The sequence below is a fragment of the Mirounga angustirostris genome, unplaced genomic scaffold (assembly GCF_029215605.1).
Source record: "Mirounga angustirostris isolate CCGP_5_RB_7025 unplaced genomic scaffold, mMirAng1.0.hap1 SCAF_9, whole genome shotgun sequence".
Taxonomy (NCBI): Eukaryota; Metazoa; Chordata; class Mammalia; order Carnivora; family Phocidae; genus Mirounga; species Mirounga angustirostris.
Genome location: NW_026991717.1, coordinates 130,200,721 through 130,221,767, shown reverse-complemented (window position 1 = coordinate 130,221,767; position 21,047 = coordinate 130,200,721). Strand labels below are relative to the sequence as shown.

The window sequence follows — 21,047 nt, the reverse complement described above, 5'->3', positions numbered from 1 at the left end:
AGTCGTCGGGCTTTACGATTCAGAGAGGAGCACAGTGCGGGTGTACGACCATTGGCCTGGGTCTTTTGGTCTTTTGTAGATGTGCTTGTCCCGTCCATGAATGGTGTCCACGTTCTCTACGAGCCTCAAGGAGCTGCGCCTGGTGGCGGGGGGAAGGGGTGTCGTGGTTAGTGGCCTGTTATGCAAAAACTAGATCAAACAATTTCCAAAAAAACCTCTGACAGGGAAGCCCAGGAGGTAGATTGCAAGCAGCAAGATACATTTCTGTGATCTTGGAAATTAGGTATGGAGAGGATGAAGAGGTTAGAGAACGCAGCAGTGCAGGGGGTGGGCTCGGTGGGCCCCAACCGCATGGGCTCTTGCCTTTCCAGCTCACCTCAACAAGCACCACTGACAAATGCCTTAATTTCTTTAAGCTCAGTATCCTCATCTGTAAGAGGATGACTGCGCCTCCCTCATAAAGGTAAGTGGAAGGAAGGAATAAATAATACAGGCAAAGCTCCAAGTGAGTAGGAAGCATGGGAGAGCTTTTGGCATTATGTATGTTTTAGAATTCTTTGGATTGCAAGAATTGAGTACTTGGGGTTCAGTGTTTGGGCTGTTGCTTTGCAGGTGCTTTGAACATCCCCGGGCAGAATTAACATTACCTTTGGTCCCCCCTCGGGGAAAATAGAGAGCAGGGCGGTGTGCGAGTGGCTGCAGACCAGCCAGGTTTCCCACCCATGAAGGGAGAGGCAAGCTCTGTCTGGCAGACACGTTACCAACGTGTGCCTAGATTTCAAAGCAATATTTTGTCCGCACTTTTCCACAGAGAGCTGATAGGCATTGAGTTCATGGAAGGCTGTAGGGCAGCCGAGTCTCTCAACGGGATGCCATTTTAGGCTTTTCCATTTCTTTGGTTGGAATTGGGTTTTTACACATTGTTTGATTAAAAAAAAAAACAAAAACCAACAACAACAGCAACACTGCGAGAGCTCTTGCACAGAGAACCAAGAGAATGGCTTCTGAGTAGATACAGAAACCTGGATTAAAAAACATGCCGAACACATGAAGACCAACCAGATTGCATCGGTAGGTGGCAAAGTACTTTGCTATAAATATTACTGGACTCCTCTTTCTCTACTTAAAAGAAAAATTGCTTTGCATTTCAGATGACAGAAATGGCTGGACAAGCCTTCAGTTCATGTGCAAGAAACTGTGAAAACAATGTGAAAGATTTTCCTAAAATGGAGACAGAGCTTGGCCTAGTCTAGGGTTGAAGTTAAAGCCCCGTCTCGATGTGCCTTCCATGCATTATTTCTCATACGTTATGCAAGATTCCCCAGGCCCCAAACCATTCATTTTTCCCCTGTAATCTCGAGGTGTGCACAGGGTACAACTCAGCTTCAGACCTTTCTGCTTTCACTTTTGGTTAGGCAGAACCTCCATCTGGCGGGATTTGAATATGAGTGTTTTCTGTGGCTTTTCTGTGGCTCCTTTTCAAAGTATTCAAAGCAGTTTAAAAATACAGAATGTTCAGCGATCTGACCAAGAGCTAATGTAAGTACTTATTTGGGGACTATTTTTATAAGATCTATTAGGGCAGGTCTGAAACTCTTAACTCTGCCTCTGTCTTGGAAATAGCTACTAAGATTAAAAAAAGGTTTGAAAAACAGGAGACTCCTTCTCCACAGTCATAATGCTTTCCGGAGTGACAGGAGTAGCAAAGAGCACAGTCTAGAAAAACAGAAGAGCTGCAATTCTTTGATATTAAACAGGAAACTGAGCTGGGGAGTCTGCAGCAACATGGTGGGTTTTTGGCAAACCTGTCGCCGGGTTTGTCTGTAGTGAAAAGGCTCCATGAGAATTTTGATTCCTTGTTTCTTTTTTTAAATTTTTTTAAATTTTTTAAATTTTTATGATTTTTATTTATTTATTTATTTATTTTGAGGACTTTGATTCTGTTAAGATGGTGAGTGTTCATGAAAATCTTCACCCAAATGTGACCCCTGGAAGCAGGTTTCTGTATTGTAGGGTTTTAAAGCAACCAATCCGTTCCACCAGAGCCAAAGGAAATTTGGAAGCAAATTGAAAAACCTCTCAAAGAGTGGAAAATGCTCTGCACTTGTGTTTCGCCTTTGTGCGGGGCTGTCACTCACCCAACATGTGCATATGAATATTCTTTCTGAAGACCTGGGCTTCATTTTAAGGTCAGCCTTCAATTTCTAGAGAATATAATTTGCTGCTATTTTTAGAGCATCATGATTGCTCATAATAACTAATGGAAAAAAACTCAACAGAGAAATAAATGTGTAACAGCTGTGTCTGCTTAAACTTGATTAAAGGCAGTAAAAAAAGTAAACAGAAGAATGAATGTGACAAAAGACAAGGGAGAGACGAGTAGCTCTCTCATTGGGAAGAGTTTCACAGACATCTCTCGTTCGACTTCGGAGGCTGGCGATGTCTGTGTTTAAAGTTTACTTTCCTGTTTGTCTTGAGTGGGATCAGTGTTGTAGTGAATAATTTATAGCCAGCATGAATGAGCTCATTAGTCACCTTTTCAGACTTTAAATGAGTTTTGTGGTTGTCATTACTCGAGCCTTCTGTTCAGCCGCCGAGCAAAATGACAGTTTGGCAGTTGGCTGCCTTGTTGTCGGGCAGCCTGCTCCCCTTCAGGTCTGCGTTGCTTTTGTATTTCATTGAAACCTTTCCTTTCTATCCCAGGGCTGGTCCGGGGACTCTCACATTTCAGATGCCTTTTGCACCCCCAGCTTAAATGAGAAGTTTTTCATGGATTTAAAAAAAAAAAAAATCTTTCAGTCGCGTCTGCCACAGAGAATGAAGTGGATGGAGTGAGCTTTTTCCAGCAACTGCTGTATATTATTCTCTTTGTGCTTGGTTTGATATTCAAGTTATTCAGGAGCAGCAAGCTGGGGAGTCGCTGTGCAGCGCCTGAGCCAGGCACTCACATGGTGGCAGGCATTTCGGGCCGGGGAAGTCACTGGAGTGTAGAGGTTGAAGGATATTGCAGAGCGGGTTTGCATTTTGACAGTCCTGAACGTCAATATGATGTGGGTGCGTGTGGATGAAGAAACTTACTCCAGAAAATCTGCCAGGCCAGATTTCCAGGGCCAAAGACAACCATGTTTTTCCTGCAAAGGGGCGGACAAGATGACCTTTCAGTATCCCAGCCAATGGGGGGGTCCGGATCATGGGGATTGGCCATGACTTCTTCCTCAAGTCCGCGTCTTTCCCAGTCCAAAGCATTGAGAGAAAGCAAACTGTTGCAGCTGCCTGCCCACCGTGCCTTTGGAGACTTGCCTGGGAGGCCGGTATGTGAGGAAGATGAGCCTGGGCATGCCAGTAGCAGGTGGGATTTCTTTAGAACGGATGTCATGAAGTTCATCCCTCCCTTTGAACCTGGCCTGGGCAGCCTCCGGAGAGCTGTGACGTCCACTCTCTGGGACCGGACTCCGTCCGGAAGTCCAGGACAGTGTGGCATGCCCACCTGGGTCCTCGGGTAGCCTCTGCTGGCACTCAAGGGGCATGGAAGCTTGCCTGGGCTGTCTCAGCCAATGGCCTGGACCTCTGTTCGGCGGGATCTTTGACGTTGGCTGTGCGCACCAAGCATTAAAGGCTGCCATCACCAACATGGGCAGCACCCCCTTCCGGGATCCATATTGTTAGACAGCTGGCCTAGCACGGTGAGGCATGTAGGAAAGATGCTCAGTATTCCTCTCTGGAAGAAATGCCAACTTAAAAAGGATGCCTGGTTGTTTGGGGGCCAAATCTTTGAAGCCAGTGATAGTCATGTGTCTTCAGGCTTGGGGGAATTAGGTGCTATTGGTGCACCCCCAGAAAGACAGCCGTCCATTTGGCCACTTCCTTCCCAGCCCCCGCCCCTTGTGAGACTGAGCGCTCAGCACACACTCATGCCTCACAGTTTATGGCCACATTTTGCTTGCACCTGAATCAAAAATATTAAAGGCACATGAGAGGCTATTTGGGGAAGGAGTGGGGGTTTCAAAGCAGAAAGTGTTGGTGAACTTCACTGTCTGATAGAGAATAACAGACTTCAGGTTTGGCAGTCATAGTAAGTTGAAAAGTTGCTAATCCCCCAAAAGGAATTTTGTACAGCAGGGAAATATATTGGTGATACCTTAATCTATGCAACGGTTCCCAGAGATGTCGTTGAATTTGTAGTTTTTACTTTTGTTTCAAAAAGACAATCTTCAAGAGAAGAATTGATTGTCTTCTTTCACATCCTTCTGAAAAAGTAAATTGAGAGAAGTTATTTCTTGGCATGGTAAAGACTTTGGCAGACTTAGCAATTGAAACCCACGAGGCCGTGGAACTCGGTGTACTCGGTGAACAGAGGAAAACAATAAGAGCTCTTCAGAACTTTGGAGGAGGAAAAGGTTGATGATGCTACTTCTCTTTGACTAATCTGTGTAGTTATTAGATACCAGTTTGAGAGAGCAATAAAAAGAAGCTTTTTTTTTTCTGTTAAGCGATCGATATATATATATTTTTAAAGATTTTATTTATTTATTTGAGAGAGAGAATGAGATAGAGAGAGCATGAGAGGGGGGAGGGGCAGAGGGAGAAGCAGACTCCCCGCCGAGCAGGGAGCCCGATGCGGGACTCGATCCCGGGACTCCAGGATCATGACCTGAGCCGAAGGCAGTCGCTTAACCAACTGAGCCACCCAGGCGCCCAAGCGATCGATATTTTTGATTACCACTGTGCCACATGCTATGAGCAGAAGAGAAGTATAAGGCAGGGTCCTTGCCTCTCTCAAGGCACTTACAATTTGTTTGATGCTCAGTATCTCGTTGATTTATTTTTTATTACAAAGGTACACCATGCCATGTTGATTATGACATAGAAGCTGAACTTTGCCTTTTTGCAAGTGGTACCTTTTCATTCAGTTTAAAAATCCCTTTTTCCTTCCTTCTTCTTTATTTGCTGCTCACAGTTTTCCCTCTCTTGAACCCCACCACTCCTGTCCTTCAAGTCCTTGACCCCCAGGGGTTCTCCAAGAAGAATTCAGATGCTCTGGATGGATCTGAAGCTTCCCTTGGTTCCTACCTGGAACACAGCTTCAAACTCTGGAGCCAGACCGTGTGGGTTCAAATCCCAGCCCCATCACTTATCAGCTTTGTGACCTGGGGCAGGTGGCTAAACCTCTCTGTGCCTCAGGTTCCTCATTTATAATATGGGCATAATAATAGTACCCTGCCCCCATGGTTAATGTGAGGCTGAAATGAGTATTTGCCAAGCCTTAGAATACGGTCTGGCACCGAATAAGTGCTATGCAAGTGTTTGTTAAATACAGTTGGCCATTATTCATGTATGCCGTATTTGCAAATTCATGTACTTGCTACAAATTATTTGTAACCCCCCAATGAATAAATACTCGCGGTGCTTTTATGGTCATTTGTTGACAGGTGCAGAGTGGCCAAAAATTTAAATTGTCTAATGCACACATTCCCAGCTTACATTTAACAAAGCAACACTGGCGTAAATAAGTTTCAGTTCTCATACTGCCATCTCAATCCAAATGGCAGGGAACGAAGGGAGCATGGGGCCAGGGTGGGCCACAGAATATAATAATATGCCTGCAGCCTCTTATCGCAGCAATTTCCGAGTTTTGGTGATTTTAAACAATGTCCCAGCACACCCTCCTAAATATAATATTGCATATTCTAGTGCATGTTTCCAGTAAGTACTGATGGAAGTCTTCTGTGTGTGTCAGGCACTAGGATAACTGCGGGAGCTTAGTGGGTCACTGGATCACGAGGGTAGACAGTCTGGGGGGCACATTAACGGTCTTTTTTTTTTTTTTTTAAGATTTTATTTATTTATTTGGCAGAGAGAGACATAGTGAGAGCAGGAACACAAGCAGGGGGAGTGGGAGAGGGAGAAGCAGGCTTCCCGCAGAGCAGGGAGCCCGATGTGGGACTCAATCCCAGGACCCTGGGGTCATGACCTGAGCCGAAGGCAGACGCTTAACGACTGAGCCACCCAGGCGCCCCACATTAACGGTCTTGTGAGACTACTTCCCTAGGATAAATTCCTAGAAGTTGGAAATTTAGGGTCCATAGCTGGGTTCACTGAAGTTGTCCTTGAAGAGTTGTACCGAGTCACCTTCTTCCTGACACCCCCACCAACAGTGGTATGCTTATTCCTTTTCAGCCTGTGCCGATCTGGGAGATGAAATGAGATATCACAATTGCTTGAATTTGCATTTCTTTGTTTTTTTACTGAGGTGGAGCCTCTCTTCATGGGTATATTCATCATTTTCCTTTCTCTTTTGGTGACTTTGTCCCTTTTCTCATTAGGATGATCCTTTTTTTTTTTTTTTCCTCATTGAGTTGTAAGGGTTCTAAATTTAAAATATTAACCCCTTTTCCTCTGTATGGCAAATATTTCCTCATTTTTGAATCTGTCTTGTCGCCTGATTTATAGGACCCTGGCCCTACACGCAAATTTTAAATTGCTATGCAGTCAACTATGTCAATACTTTCCTTCTGATTTATTTACTTAATAAAAATGGTGCTAAGTGCCAGGGCACCATTATATGTGTTTTGCAAATACTAATTCATTTGCTCTTCGTCAGAACCCTATGAAGTGGGCCTTGCTATCATTCTCCCTCCCTACCCACTTTTTCTTAAAATGAGGAAACTAGATGGAGAAAAAGAAGTTAAGCACCTTGACTAAGTTTACCCAGCTAGTAAGTGGTGAAGTGAGACCATGAACCTGGTCCCAGGTGTTAGGCTAGCCATCAGGCTACACCACCTCGGGCCACAGTATTTTGCTTTGTGTGTGTGTGTATGTTTATCTGTAGTCGCTTCATAAATGCTCCCCAAGTCTCCCGGATCCTTGAGGGCGAGTGCCACCCCTTTTATTTCTCCAGGTTCCTTTCCGGTCCCCTCCATGAAGTCCTGGGCATATTGTAGCTAGAGGCGTCATAAATACTTGTTGACTGAAGGCATTGACTAAATCTGGATTCTGGATGATTCGCTCACACTTGTGTTTATGCTCAAAGAGGAGCTGACAGGTTCTGTTTCCATGTTGCCTCCAGCAGGAGACTTGAGAAGCTGGGGTTTGGCGAGGGCACCTGAGCTAATGAACTTCACTCCACCGGTTTGGCTGTCCTTTCCCTTACCACACATCCCCTCCTTCCCTCCTCAAAGAAGCCTCCTGGCTCTGTTCCCTACTGGAGAAGTTTGAAGAAGCCTTTTCCCAGGCTACACCCTCCAGAACCTGTCATGTAAACATCAAGAATGTGCAAGAGGAAAATGCAAGAGAAGAGGGCAGGCCAGGGCCAAGATGCTGGGGCAAACCTTGAAACTCTCTGAGAGTGGAGGGCCTTCCAGCCCTGATGCTGGGTCTTTTTTACCTCTGCGCCCAAGGGAAGGAAGGGAGCAGCTTTTCTGCCATTACCAACAGCATTCTCATATATTACCTCAAAGAGACTTAGTCAACCCACGATTCAGGGGTTTTCTTTGATCATAATCTTCCCTTCTTTTCTCATATTTGACAGTCCCTCTTGGTTTTTCCTTTGAAGGCTTTCAGACATTCATTTTTTCCAGTCTCACTGACTATTCTGTGATTCAGTGGGTCTCAAACTGTGGTCCCTCAACCACCGGCAGCAGCATCCCTGGGAGCTTGTTAGAGATGTGAATTCTCAGGCCACAGCCCCAACCTATTGAATCACAGACTCTGGGGGTGGGGGGCCAGCAGTTTCAATAAGCTTACGGGTCATTTTGGTGCACAATCAAGGCTGAGAACCTCTGCTCTAATGGGATCCTCCCCACCTTATCGTTAGAACATTGTAGTGTAATATAATGGGTGCTCCTGGTAGAAAATTTGGAATATAATAAACACATATGAAAGACAGGCAGGCCAAAATAATCACCCCATAACTCTGCCACTCAGAGGGAATCACTATTTTAATATTTTAGCATATTTATAATTTTTGAAAACATTTAAAGAAACAATCTTTATTCCCTGTTATATGGATCATGGCCTTGCTTTCTCAGCAGTTCTGCCTCCTTTGGGTTTTTCATATTTTTTCCTTTCCTCTCCCAAAACTCATCTTAAATCAACAATTCCATTTATTTATTTATTTTTAATTTTTAAGATTTTAATTATTTCTTTATTTTAGAGGGAGAGACAGCATGAGTGGGGATGGGGGGGGGGGCGGTGCAGAAGGAGGGACTCTGAAGCAGACTCCATGCTCAGTGCAGAGCCCCATGCAGGGCTCGATCTCACCACCCTGAGATCACGACCTGAGCCGAAACCGAGAGTCAGATGCTTCACTGACTGAGCTGCCCGGGCGCCTCCACAATCCTTCTTCTTTTTTAAAAAACTGAGATATATTTGACATATAATGTGTGTAAGTTTAAGGTATACAACATATATATTTGATATTACAATGTGATTTCCACTGTCACATTAGCTAACACTTCTGTGGTGTCACATTACTATCATTTCTTCTAGTGTTGAGAACAATTAAAATCTAGTCACTTCGTTTAAATGTTTATAATACAGTTTTCTTGTTGATAATCGCTGTACTGTGTATTAGGTCTCTGGGACTTACTTGTCTACTAGTTCCAAGCCATTCTTTTTTTTTTTTTTTAAAGATTTTATTTATTTATTTGAGAGAGAGAATGAGAGAGAGAGAGCACATGAAAGGGGGGAGGGTCAGAGGGAGAAGCAGACTCCCTGCTGAGCAAGGAGCCTGATATGGGACTCGATCCAGGGACTCCAGGATCATGACCTGAGACGAAGGCAGTCGCTTAACCAACTGAGCCACCCAGGCGCCCCCAAGCCATTCTTTTAAAGTGTATTTTTGATAGTATAACTTCCGCACTCAAAAATACTCAATGAGTTCCTCTTGCCCTTTGAATTAGTGCATATAAACTGCTCACCTTAGCATTTAAAGAGTTTGGTCATATTATGTTTCCCCTCTTTTCCGCCAACAGGCATGGTCAATAAGGAACAAAACCCGTTTATCTCGGGCACCTAACACAATACGGTGTACTTGGTAGGTACTCAGTAAAAACTTGCTCAAGGAACGAATGCATCTTCTAATATGATCAAGTCATATCTGATAAATCAGCAGGTGCCATTCATTTCTCCTCCCTGGAACAGTAACTCCTGCTCTTGCACCTTCTGAAAATATACATGCCTGAGACCCATCCTAGAAGATTCTGATCCATTAGGTTTGGCTTCCTGGGTATCCCTAAGAGAAAAGCTCAGGTCTGTAGCACAGGTCAGACACCAACCCATCTTTATTAGATACCCTCCTTCCGAAGGCATTCCCAGTCCTGGTGTGCCTGATGGTTGCATCATGCCCCTAGCCTCAGCTGACCGGAGGGGGTGGGCAGAAAGGAACAGTCACCTAAGTCAGGCTAAGCCAATCAGGTTATTGCCCTGAGAATACAGGCCATGGCGTGGAAGACAGAGGCAGTCTGAAGGTGGTGGGTGCCGAAAGTCAAAAAGTTTGGCCTTGATGCCGGCAGCCATATGGGGTCGTAAGTGAGGAGAGAGAGCCCGACAGGGAGGAGAGTGGAACAGGTATGTAGAGGGAAGTCGGAAAGACAGTGTGGTCTCAGAGGAAAGGGGAGAGGGAAGTGCCTCATGACGCCCCAGTTCTGAGAAGCCCGCAGTGTGGCTGCCCCTGGCTGACCTGGGTTCCTGCTCATGAGTCCTCTTCACTGCAGTCAGCTTGCAGGATCCAGGAGACCATTTTTGCAGGCCTGCCTCAGCTTCCTCCTCACACACGAAGGTCCCCAGGCCTTCCACCTGCAGTGGCCTCTCACTGCTCATCTCTTCAGGTGTTACTGCATCAGGGGGGCTGGAAGGCTCCACGTTGAACTATTCCATAAATAATCCTCTTGGCCAAAGAACGAGGGATGGGGAGAGAGGCTTCCATGGTGCAGGGCAGCGAAGCATGTTGGAGAAGGAAGACATCATCAAGGGGAGAGGCACTCCTCTGCACACAGCTCCAGGGCACACGTAGGATTCTGCTGTTGAACGTGTTTGTGGAACAATAGTTTAAACAGTTCCACTTGTTTTTTGGAGACTTCTCAGGGACAAGGGAACTTTTGAAAGTTCAGGAAGGATATTCAACATGGTGGTGTTCCAAAGACTCTGGCCCCTGCAGCCTTTTGTGAGGGAGCATCTTTCAGAGCTGGGGCTCTATGGGCTTATAAGGTAGAAAGGGGCCACACCAAGCCTTGCTTTGGCTTTCAACAAATATGTGGACCCCCCACTTGAGACCGACGGATAGGCAGATGTGTGTCCCCCGCTCTCCGCATCAGGCAGGGCTGGCCCGCCACTTCCTCCTCAGGCTGACATCCCTTGCCGCATCTCCCATGACAAGTGGGAGAGAGGAATTAAGGAATGCAGATGGTCCCTGACGCAGTATAGCTCGACATTGGATTTTTTGACTTTACGACCATGTGAAAAGCGATACACATTCGGTAGACACTGGACTTCAGATTCGGAATTTGGATCTTTTCCTGAGCTAGTGATCTACTGTCCGATGCCCTCTGGGGAGGCTGGGCAAGGCCTCAGCGCCCTGTTAGCCACGCCATCACAGGGTAAACAAACTGATACACCTATAGCCATTCTGCACCCATACAACCCATACAACAAAATGTTTGTTTTTCACTTGCAGAACAGTAGTCAGTAAGTTACACGAGATATTCAACACGTGTGTTCGGTGACTCTGCCCAATTGTAGGCTGAGGTTAGTGTTCTGTGCATGGTCAAGGTTAGCCAGGCTGAGCTGGGATGGGTGGTGGGTTGCGTGTATGAAATGCATTTTTGACTCACAGATATTTTCAACTTAGGATGATGGGTGTACTGGGATGTAACCCCGTCGTAAATAGAGGAAGGTCTGTATGTTTGAGAAGGGAAGAAACCGAAACACGCAGAAGGAAAGAGAGGCAGGCTAATAAAAGACAGCTTACCTCACCATACTCCACCCTCTACTTAGGGCTTCTCCTGGCCCAAGGCTTGCCTGTTTTTTAAAGGTGTTGTTCACCTACATGGTTGGTTTTCGGACACTGGAGGCTGAACAGCTCGCACGGAGAATTTTAAGAACGACATATTCTGTGTGCTTGAACTCTGAGGACAAAGAAAGGACCGAAGTGAAAATTAACATGCCGCCTCTCTTACTGTAAAGAGAGTTCTAGCTATGGCATGAGTATGGTTGGCTATGGGGAGGGTTGGGAGCTGGTGATGGAAAGGGAGGACAGCAGGGGAGTATTTCTTCTTCTCCGAGTGGGCAAAGGGGCTTGGACAGAGGTCTCTGGCCTTGGTTTCTTTGATGGGAGATTCAGCCCCCTCAACGGATATGCGGAAGGAGGGTGCCACCTACGCTTGACTGATGTCCAATCGCCCCTTTGTCACCATTTCTGATTCTTAGAATCTCTGGCTTGAGGCTTCAGAGCTGTCTCTCTCAGCTTACACCTTTCGCTTAGTGAGTTTGGGTAGGTCACATCAAGTGCTCGTAATTAAAAGGGGGTGGGACTGGATGACCTCCACCCGCCCCTGGGCCTCCACCTTGGAGACATCTTCTGGGTGGGATCTGCCATACCACTGGTAAGTAATAAGGCCTGTGGTGAGTGTTCTTGCTGAAGACTTGCCACCCACCGCTTTGAAGCTTTGTTAAAAGGAATGACTCCCAGATCGATTGGGGTTTCTTTATTTTTTGGAAAAAAAATTTTTTTTCAGAAGCTCTGTGGGATTTTTCTCCCCTTTTGGCTAGGTTAAAAGGTACTGCAAACTAGAGGGCTGTCTGAGGGCGATCACTCTGGGCCTTCTCACGGGTTTTTGTGCAGTTTTCAAAAACAGCTCAAAATGGCCGGTCCACTGGCTCAGGTGGGTGCAGGTGGGGGTGATGGGAGTTGTCACCTGGGCTTCTCTTCTATGGAGGAACCTACTGATTTGGCTACGTGCGAGTGGTGTGCAATCATATTTTTATTTGTGTCACCACCAGGGTGTCCTGTGGGACTCTCCTTTCATCCTCTCCAAAGGCAGCTGGTTGGTGTGGCTTTAGCAGTGGGTGGCCCTTCTTTGGAGGAGCCTAAAGACTTGGAGTGGTGGCTACGCCGCCGGTCGCTGGGTGGCCCTGCGAATTGTCTGTCGGGTTCTTGAGAACTCAAAATGTGAAGGAGATAAGGCCGGTTTTCGCTCAAGGCTTATAAGTCGGTCGCGGCGCTGAGCCTTCCCCCTGGAGAGGCCCTACCGGCGTGGCCTCTAGGACGGGCCTCTCGCTCGGTTGCTGTAATGGCCACCCTCCGTCCCTCCGCAGGCACGCGCCGGCAGACGACAGGGGGAGCGGCCGGCGGGGCGGGAGGCTGCGGTGCCTTTGTGCCTTTCCTCCCGGGGCTCGGGGTGGGCGCAGGAGGAGGGCTGGGGACTGCCTCGGGAGCCCCGCCAGGACGCCGTAGTTGGGGAGAAGTGGAATCTCCTCTCCCCCTCGCAAGCCTCGCCCGCATCGTAATTCTTTTTATTTTTACTTTCGAGCCTTGTAAGGCATGCGGATGGGGTAGGAGCGTTCCGGCGACACGTTGCCAGCGGCACAGCGCCGGCCCGCCCGCGTGGCCGGAGCCTGGGGAAGGGGCAGGCCGCGCACCGCCCGCCCGCCCGCCAGCCCCGCCGCCCAGGTCGCGGCCGCCCCGGGTCGCGAGGGCCCGCGCCGGTCACCCCCGCCCCGCGGCTGGAGGCGAGGACGCGCGGCCCAGGCCGGCCTGGGCCCCGGCTGCGCCCCCCCCATTCTCCCGGGGAGCGCCCGGGCACGGCGCGCGGGGTCGATCGCGGCGAGGGGGCGCGCGGGCTGGGGCCGCCCCGGCGGGTCCGCACCCCGGGCCGCCGGCGACCCGGCCCACGTTTTCCCTCTCTCCGGCTCCCTCCGCCCCCTCCGCTCCGTCCCTCCCCTCCGCGCCCCTCCCTCCCCGCGCTTCCCCTCCTCCTGCCTGGTCATGTGTCGCCTTTTTTTGTTTGCAGTGGAAACAATTTCTCGCCGCTCGGCGCGCCCCGGCCCGACGCGCCGCGGCGGAGGCGAGCGGGAGGCGGGACGGGGCGGGGAGAGCGGCGGGGCCGGCGGGAGGACGCGCGGCGCGCCCGGCGGACGCCGCAGGTCCCATGCCGCGCCGCGACCCCCGCGCCCCTGCCGCCCGCGCCCGCGGCCGCCCCCCGCCGCCCGCCGCCCCGGGCTCGCCGCGCCGCGCCCGCGCGTCCTTAGCCGGGCCACCAGGCGATGCCCGCTGGGCGCCCGCGAAACTTTGTCGGCTCCCGCTGAAGGGCTGCGGCGCCCCCGCGCCCCCGCGCCCCGCTCCGGCCAGGTGAGTTTGCTCCCCGCTCCCGCCGGCGCCCCGGTGGGGTTGGGGTGACTCGGGGCGGGGGCGCTCGTCCGAGGCCGTCCTGGAGGCGACCTCACCGCTCTCGGCAGACGAGGGACTCCGCAGTTCCTTGGGGGGAGGGCTTGGGGTGGGGGGCCCGGCCGGGCGGGGAGACGGCAGCCCCCGAGCGGGGAAGTTGCCCGGTCCGAAGAGTTTCCTGCCCCGACGTGCGGGCTGTTTCCCGGTGCCTCGATTTCCGAAAGAAGCCCGAAAGGAGCAGAGTTGGTATTGTCCGCGGAGGACAGGATCCCCGCCGTTCCGGGCCGGGGGAGGGGGTGCCGATCTAGGGGAGACCCCAAGATGAGAAACAGGCTCCTAACAAAGATGCCCCCTCCCCCCAAACTGTGCAGGCTTGGCACCGGCAGTGAGCGTCTGCCGAGACCCCCCGAGGCCCGACCCCTCCTCACCCCGGCTCTCTAGGAAACCCTCCTTGGACCCTGGAGAAGTTGGGGGGACGGCGGGCTTTTATTGATGTGTTTTTAAGGCTCGCCGCGGTGCGGCCAATAAAAGGTTTATGACATCTGACCGGCAGTGAAGGTATGCGAGCTCCCAATTGCCCAGTATACGGGGAGCAGAGCAGTTTCCTCGTTGCCTGGCAACGCTGCTGATTGACGCGGGACGCAGCCAATCGCCGCTCCCGCAGGTCCCCTTGAAATGTTTTTGACAAGTACAGTAGACGGGAGTGGAGCGCGTGCGTGCGCGCGCGCGCGCGAAGGGGGGTTGCCCGGCCCCTCCAAACTCGCGACTGCCCTGCTCGGCTTGGAGAGGATTTCTTAACTTTTTAAAGTTCACTTCGAGCATCTGTTCGAAGCTGGGTCAGTAATGTGTCAGTTATTTGGAAACCTTCTGATAGTGGGCAAGAAACTCGCTTTCCTGCTGCATTTTCTCCGTTGAAAAGCAAATAAGATAACAAAACACAGCAAGTCATATAAAAACAAAAAGAGGGTGTGTATTTGTGTGTGTGGAATGTAACCAATAGCAAACCGAAAAGTTGTAAGGAGGTCACTAGTGAATAACTATTTGCGTATCTGGTGGAGCAACCTTATTGGCAGCAGATTAAAAATGTTTGCTTAACTGCAGACTCACATGATCCGGATTCTCGCTGGCTCGCTCTCTCTTTTTTTCCCCTCTGAAATAGGAGGAAAAAAAGATTTGGCAAATTATGTAGTTAGAGTATAATAATGGAAAACTCCTCAGCTGTGGTTTCTGGGAACTGTTTTTTTTTTAAATGGAACTGTAGTGATCAGCAGCTCTTGATACCGTTGCTATGAAAATGCTGGATTTATAGGGCTGCAGTTAGCAGTTGGAGAGCATGGGGGGACAGAAGCACAAAGCAGACAGATGATTCAAGGGTAGCGGACCCCTGTCACCCTCTTTTCTCGACAGTGCCATTTTTTTCTAATAAAACCCTACTGCTGGCAATGTTTGTTTAAAACAAAAGAAAACATGGAGTATAGTGTGTTAGTTCCTTTGGGAAGCTACTGACAAATAAGCAAATTGAAAAGAAAGAGCAGCATGTTGTCATAGCAACAGTGCAATTAAATTACTTTACTGTCAGCCATGATATAATTTTCCTGTTTGGAAGCTCAGGAGACATAAAACTTTCATCTGGAGCTGAAGTTGACTTCAGTGGCTGGAGTATATGTTCTGCTTTGTACGCTACTGTGTGGATATTCCTGGTTGTCAGAAACCTAGGGTTTTGTGATGGGATCTGGGGAAACTCGGAGAGAGACGAGCCTAGCTTTAATTTGTTCATAAAGAAGGTAAAAACATTATCAAGTTGGTCTCTGTCATAGCCCCAGACCTAAAGATACTGGCTTATTCTTTAAATTGTGTCCTGTACTACTCAGGTTAGGTTCCTTGTTTGACATTAAGAAATAGTCCCTGTGGCTGAAACTGGAAGTTTTCGCTCCTTGGAGCTGGGCATCTCTCAGCAGCTCCGGAGAGCTTTCTCCCGCCTTCTGCCAGCAGGTTCTGTCTGTCTACCTTGTGATAGAGGGAGAGGGTGCTGCCGTTTTCAGGCACCCTGGGCTGGCCGTTGGGTGCCTCACATTATGCTTTCAAGAATCCCATTCAAGAGCTTCCCCAGCTGAAGTGGCAGTTACTTTCAGCACACTGTCAATGGGCATTGGAGCCTTAGAATGATCATGTCTGCTTTTGTGTTCGTTCTTTTTTTCTAGATAGATGGCTTGATCTTCTTACTCAGGGGGAAAAAATAAAATAGACATGCTTCTTAAACCAAGCACATTGTGTGAGCGTTACAAGCGGACAGTGGGAGACCTCTTTAATTATCTTTACTGTTCTTTCTATCTTACGTTGAGTACTCAAGGGTTGAATATGCTTTGTATCTGTCGGGGTCATTCTGTTTGTGGACTTGCCACGTCCTCATTTTCTTTTCTCATCAGAAGTTGTACTCCCTGTTCTAGGTCATTGATAAAAATGGGGGTGGCATGGGGGGTGCAGAATAGAATTCTGTAGCAATTTTTGTTGCATTTGCCTTCCAGTCTGGAAGCTGCCAGTTGCTCTTCTGGCTTTTTTCACCAATTCTAATTTCAGTTAATGGCTCGTCTTCACATTCCCATTGATTTGTGTGGTGCCCAAAGTTACTCACTCGCTTTTTCATTTGGGGTGTAGTGTCCCAGTAATTGAATGTACTTTTTCCTCCAGTTCCAACCCACAGACTTCCTTGTTTACCACTCTTTAGACTTGCCAGCTGTGATTAAAGTTGCAGAGTTTGGGGCCATTGCTTGTGGAGGAAAGATACAGTCAAATATGAAACACTACCAATCAATGCACGCTGTGGTCAGAGTGTTAATTCTGGGGCAGTTGTCATGGTTTTCATGTGGAGACAGCTGAACTTAATCTGAAACACCTGGCCTTAAACTTACAGGTATTTTTGTCAGCGGGGGGGAGGGTAGGATAAACTATGAGGACTATAACCCCAAGTGACAGAAGTGGTACATTGCGTTTACTTTGTAGTATTTGTCGTGAGGCTTGAAAGAATTTTACCTGTGTATACGTTCATATTTTGAGAAGAAATCGAGGCATCAAGAAATAACTGACAGTGGGCCACGGTGATAATAGAACGGTCATGTAAATCTGGGAAGAAAGCTTTATAGATTTCCCATTCTTTTCATGATGCATATGCATATTAAAGGTACTGTAAATAGCTCCAGTCTCAGTGTATTGAAGAGGTGACCAAGTCGCCAGGCTGCTTGCACGGTGGACTGCTTTTACACAGTAGTGCATCTCTGTGTGGTAGAGTGGTGGGTCTGTGTTACCCAGTGTGGGAGCCATGAGATGGTGTTCCCGTGGGGCCGGGGGGTCCATAGAGGCGGCAGGGGTGGGAGGTGGTCTGAAAAGAATTCGGAGGGCATGGCTGCCTCTCTGTTTTGGGGTTCCCCAACTCATCTTTTCTTTGTAATGTGTTTACCAGGAGCCTTCACATAAATGGGTCCAGTCATGCCTCCGAGTAAGAAGCCAGAAAGCTCAGGAATTAGTGTCTCCAGTGGGCTGAGTCAGTGTTACCGGGACAGTGGTTTCTCCAAGGCCCTGCAGGAGGACGATGACCTTGACTTCTCTTTGCCTGACATCCGATTAGAAGAGGGGGCCATGGAAGATGAAGAGCTGACCAATCTGAACTGGCTTCACGAGAGCAAGAACTTGCTGAAGAGCTTCGGGGAGTCGGTCCTCAGGAGTGTCAGCCCTGTCCAGGACCTGGACGATGACACCCCTCCATCCCCTGCCCACTCTGACATGCCCTACGATGCCAGGCAGAACCCCAACTGCAAACCCCCCTACTCCTTTAGCTGCCTCATATTTATGGCCATCGAGGACTCTCCAACCAAGCGCCTGCCAGTAAAGGATATCTACAACTGGATCTTGGAACATTTTCCGTATTTTGCAAACGCACCTACCGGGTGGAAAAACTCAGTGAGACATAATTTGTCTTTGAATAAGTGTTTTAAGAAAGTGGACAAGGAGAGGAGTCAGGTAAGCCCTCTGGGTCTGGAACTCACGTTTTTCTTTTTTAAAATGTGTCATTTCTCCCCATAAAAAAAAAGCGTGAGGGATGTATGTTCACCACACCGAAGTAGCAGTTATAAATGAGTAATTTTATTTCATTCATTTGGTTGCAAAGAACTTCCTTTGCCTTAACCATATTCGTTGGAGAGCGTTTTTGGTGTTCGTGCCGGATTGAGAGTTTCCCACTGTGGTATCCGAGCATGATCACACAACAGTGGTTTGTGCACTTGATTGGTTCTTAGGATCATCCCTCAATGTGGATGGGTCACTTTGGGTTTATAGTACAAACACAGGTCCGTATTCCAAGGACAGCCATTAACCATGAGGTATGTGTATATACATTTGAGGAAAACTGCCACCTGGGACAAGAGAAAAATGGCATTTCTTTTCTTTCTAAGTATTAACTTGGAGAGAGGCAACCTCTCCAGGATTCTGGAATAAATTGGACAGTAATGGACATTGGGAGGTGACTGAACAGTACACTCCAAGACCAGACAAAGACATGGATTGCCGAGGTGACTCATAAAATCAGGGGTACACGTAAGTGGTAACTTCGAAACACCCAGACTATGAAAAATCAGGGTAAGGTTCCCCTTAGAGATGGGCTTCCAAAAGATTGAATTTTGACTGTAAAGCCTTAGTCCAGGTTTCCTGGCCTGCTGAAGTGAGATAGTTTGTATAATATCATTATAGGAGCCGTAGAAAGAGGATTGACCAGTAGGGCTGGAACGCAAAGCTGTGGTCTGACTTCGGAGTTCCGAGAAGTCACGTAGCCACAGTTAAACCGTAAGCTGGGAAACGTTCTCTCCACAGAGTTTTCACAGTATTACTGTATTTTGCAGCCTGGTTTTTCGGGGTAGTCACATTGCGATGTGGAGCCGGCAGTCTGCTTTTGCCTCTCTTTGAAGTTCGAGTGTGGGGCGCTGACTGTGCGGTGTTGGGGCCTTTCTGTTCAGAAACACAGTCCTGTTTCCAGCACAATCTTGAGCCTGAGGGAACTCTGCTCGTCTTGGGCAGGGAAGAATATGAATCCGGAAGTGGCGACGCCATAGTTTTCCTTGCTGCAACTGGACACGTTTGTCTGCAAATGGTATTCCCCTCGAGTTTATGTTCAGCGTGGGGAGTGGGCGTGCAGGGTTTGAGGAGGGGGGTTGCCTGGGAACACCGGGAGAGACGCGGACACTCAGGATCTTTGCCTCTGCCCGCTGGGGCAGGCGATGCCTCGGTCCAGTGTGCAAATGCGAATAGTCCCCACGTCCTTATTTTTACCTAACCGTGACAGAGGTGGGGCGCTGTTGCCGTCCCCGGGTGTCCCCCGCTCTCCTTCCTCCCCTCCACCTCGCTGAAGGGGCACGAGGAGACCGACCTCTGGACTTGGCTCCGTTGACTGCTCTACCATCTTTCTTTGAACTTAAAGAGAATTCGCTGCGCCCCTCTAAAGAACCAAGGCTGTGCTGTTAAAAGTTTCTGTATAGGTGGGTCTTTGTGGTTAGGAGGGGAAAATCTTAGAAAGCAACTTGAGGATTAGAAGATAGTGAAGAAAATGCTGTCCAGGTCCCCCAAAGCCGCATGTCCCCGAGGAAGCAACGAACAGCGCTTTCAGCTGGGCGTGACCCTGTCCTGCGCGGTACTGCCTGCCTGGCCCTGGGTTTGCCACGACGCCGGAGCTCACGCTCACTCAGAAATGTTCAGTGTGGGGCGCCGGGGGGGCTCAGTCAGTGGAGCGTCTGCCTTCGGCTCAGGTCATGATCCCAGGGTCCTGGGATCGAGCCCCACCTCCGGCTCCTGGCTCAGCGGGGAGTCCGCTTCTCCCTCTCCCTCAGCCCCTCCCCCTGCTCATGCTCTCTCTCTCTCTCTCTCTCTCTCTGTGTGTGTCTCAAATGAATAAATAAATTGTTTAAAAAAAAAATGTTCAAGGAGAGCAACTCCAAAGTGGGCAGAGAGTTTTGGAGGCATGTTCATCACCCCCCGAGTGACAGGTGTGTTGGGCGGGGCGTGTGTGTTAAGGCACATGGGCGGGAGTGCCGTCTCCCCTGTGCGCACCCCCCGCCCCCACTCTGGGAGTCAGGTGTTCCGGGTGACGGTTGTCATTCTGCACAAACACCGATACCAAAGGGAATGAATGGCTTTGAGGATCTGAGATTGTTAATCTTACGAAACATGGAGTCCTGGCTTCCTGGCCAGGCCGACCTGTATTGACATGTTTCTGATCGAATGCCAGTCGGTGTTGTAGCGGGAGTTTGTTCCCATCCTCTGTGATTTTGTGAGAACAGAGCCCAGAGTGTGAGTTTTCCCCCTTTTGTCCTCCTTTCTTGGGTTACTCCCAGGTCCTTCCAGGGCACTGGCCCCGGCCCCTCCATTTGGGGTTTCTCCTCTGGCTGGCTGAGTAAAGGGGGAGGCATTCTCCCTGACACTTGGCCCAGTGAAAGCCCCTTTGGCTGCATGGGTAAACTTGTTTTTTTTCCCCGGGGATTTTACTTGGTGGTAGCTCCCACACCGAGGTTGGGCCACAACCCAGTGACCAAGTGCAGCCGAATGTTGGTGAGAAATACGTGTTCGTTGAAGGGGGAGAATGGAAGGCTTGCACATTGTAGTCACATTTTTTTCTTCTAAAAAAGTGTGGAACACAGTTTTAAACTTGACATAACTGAGATTGCAGAATCCGGTGTGGTCCTTGTCCCTGCGGGCTTGGAACACGTCCCCTGCTGGACACCTGCCTGCCTGGGATGTGGGAGAGGTATCTTACAAGATTGCACCAGCAGCACCCGGGCACCTCAAAGCCGTGAGCATTTCGTGGCTCCACCCTGGAGATTCTCATTCATTCGGTTTGAGGTGGATTGGGGACAATTGGTGGTTCTGATAAGCTCCTTGGGTGTTTCTGACTTGCAGCCAGATTTGAGAATCCGTGAACTAGATGCCCTCTTGGGTTCTTTCCAAAGCTGAGATTTCATCGGGAACATGTCATGAATGAGTAAGTCGGGGAGAATGGACAGTTTTGCTTCCGTTTTCTCTCTTTTAAGGTTTTATCTCTTATAAGACTTAGATACGTAAGGACTTAAAAAGGACTGTGAAAGATAGAGTTTTATTTTTATTTTGTAATCCTGGAGAATTTCAAACACATGGAGAGAGAGTAGTGTGGCGAATCCTTATCACCCCCGTTGCCCACACCCAGCTCCAGTAGTTAACAAGGGTTTGTGACTTCAGTCTTTTGAGGCAGATCCTAGATCTCATGTCATTTTTACTTTCCGTGTGCATAAGAAAAATCTCCAGTTTTTACATCACCTCAATTCCACTGTCACCCTGAACAAAGTGAACACTTCCTTGGTATCACCTAATACCAGATCCATATTCAGAGATCTCTGAGGATTTATAGAATATTTGATTGAATTAGGGTCCAAATGTGGTTTATGCCATGCAGTTGGCTGTTTTCATGAATAGCAACCCTATGCCCCCCACCCCCCTTTCTGATGCCCTTCCTTGTCAGAGACCCAGCTCTTGTGCTGTGGAGTGCCCCATGTTCTGTCGGCTCCATTTGGATTTCATTTATCATGTTCTTCTATCCCCTTGTATTTTCAATGAAATGGAAGTAAGGCTGGATCAAAAAACCGTTCTGATTTTT

General features: G+C 48.9%; 1 protein-coding gene across 6 annotated transcripts in view; it reads left to right on the top strand.

Annotated features, from left to right (window-relative positions):
* FOXN3 (forkhead box N3) overlaps positions 1–21,047 on the top strand; it is a 394,185-nt gene that overhangs the window by 155,851 nt on the left and 217,287 nt on the right. For 5 of the 6 annotated variants that reach the window (XM_045901392.3, XM_045901391.3, XM_045901385.3 and 2 more), the window contains one exon: positions 16,839–17,395. In XM_045901392.3, coding sequence (XP_045757348.1) covers positions 16,853–17,395 — 543 coding nt within the window. In that variant the 5' untranslated portion in view covers positions 16,839–16,852. Of the gene's footprint in view, positions 1–13,171; positions 13,346–16,838; positions 17,396–21,047 lie in introns of those variants that run through there. The other variant, XM_045901388.3, reaches the window with a different exon arrangement.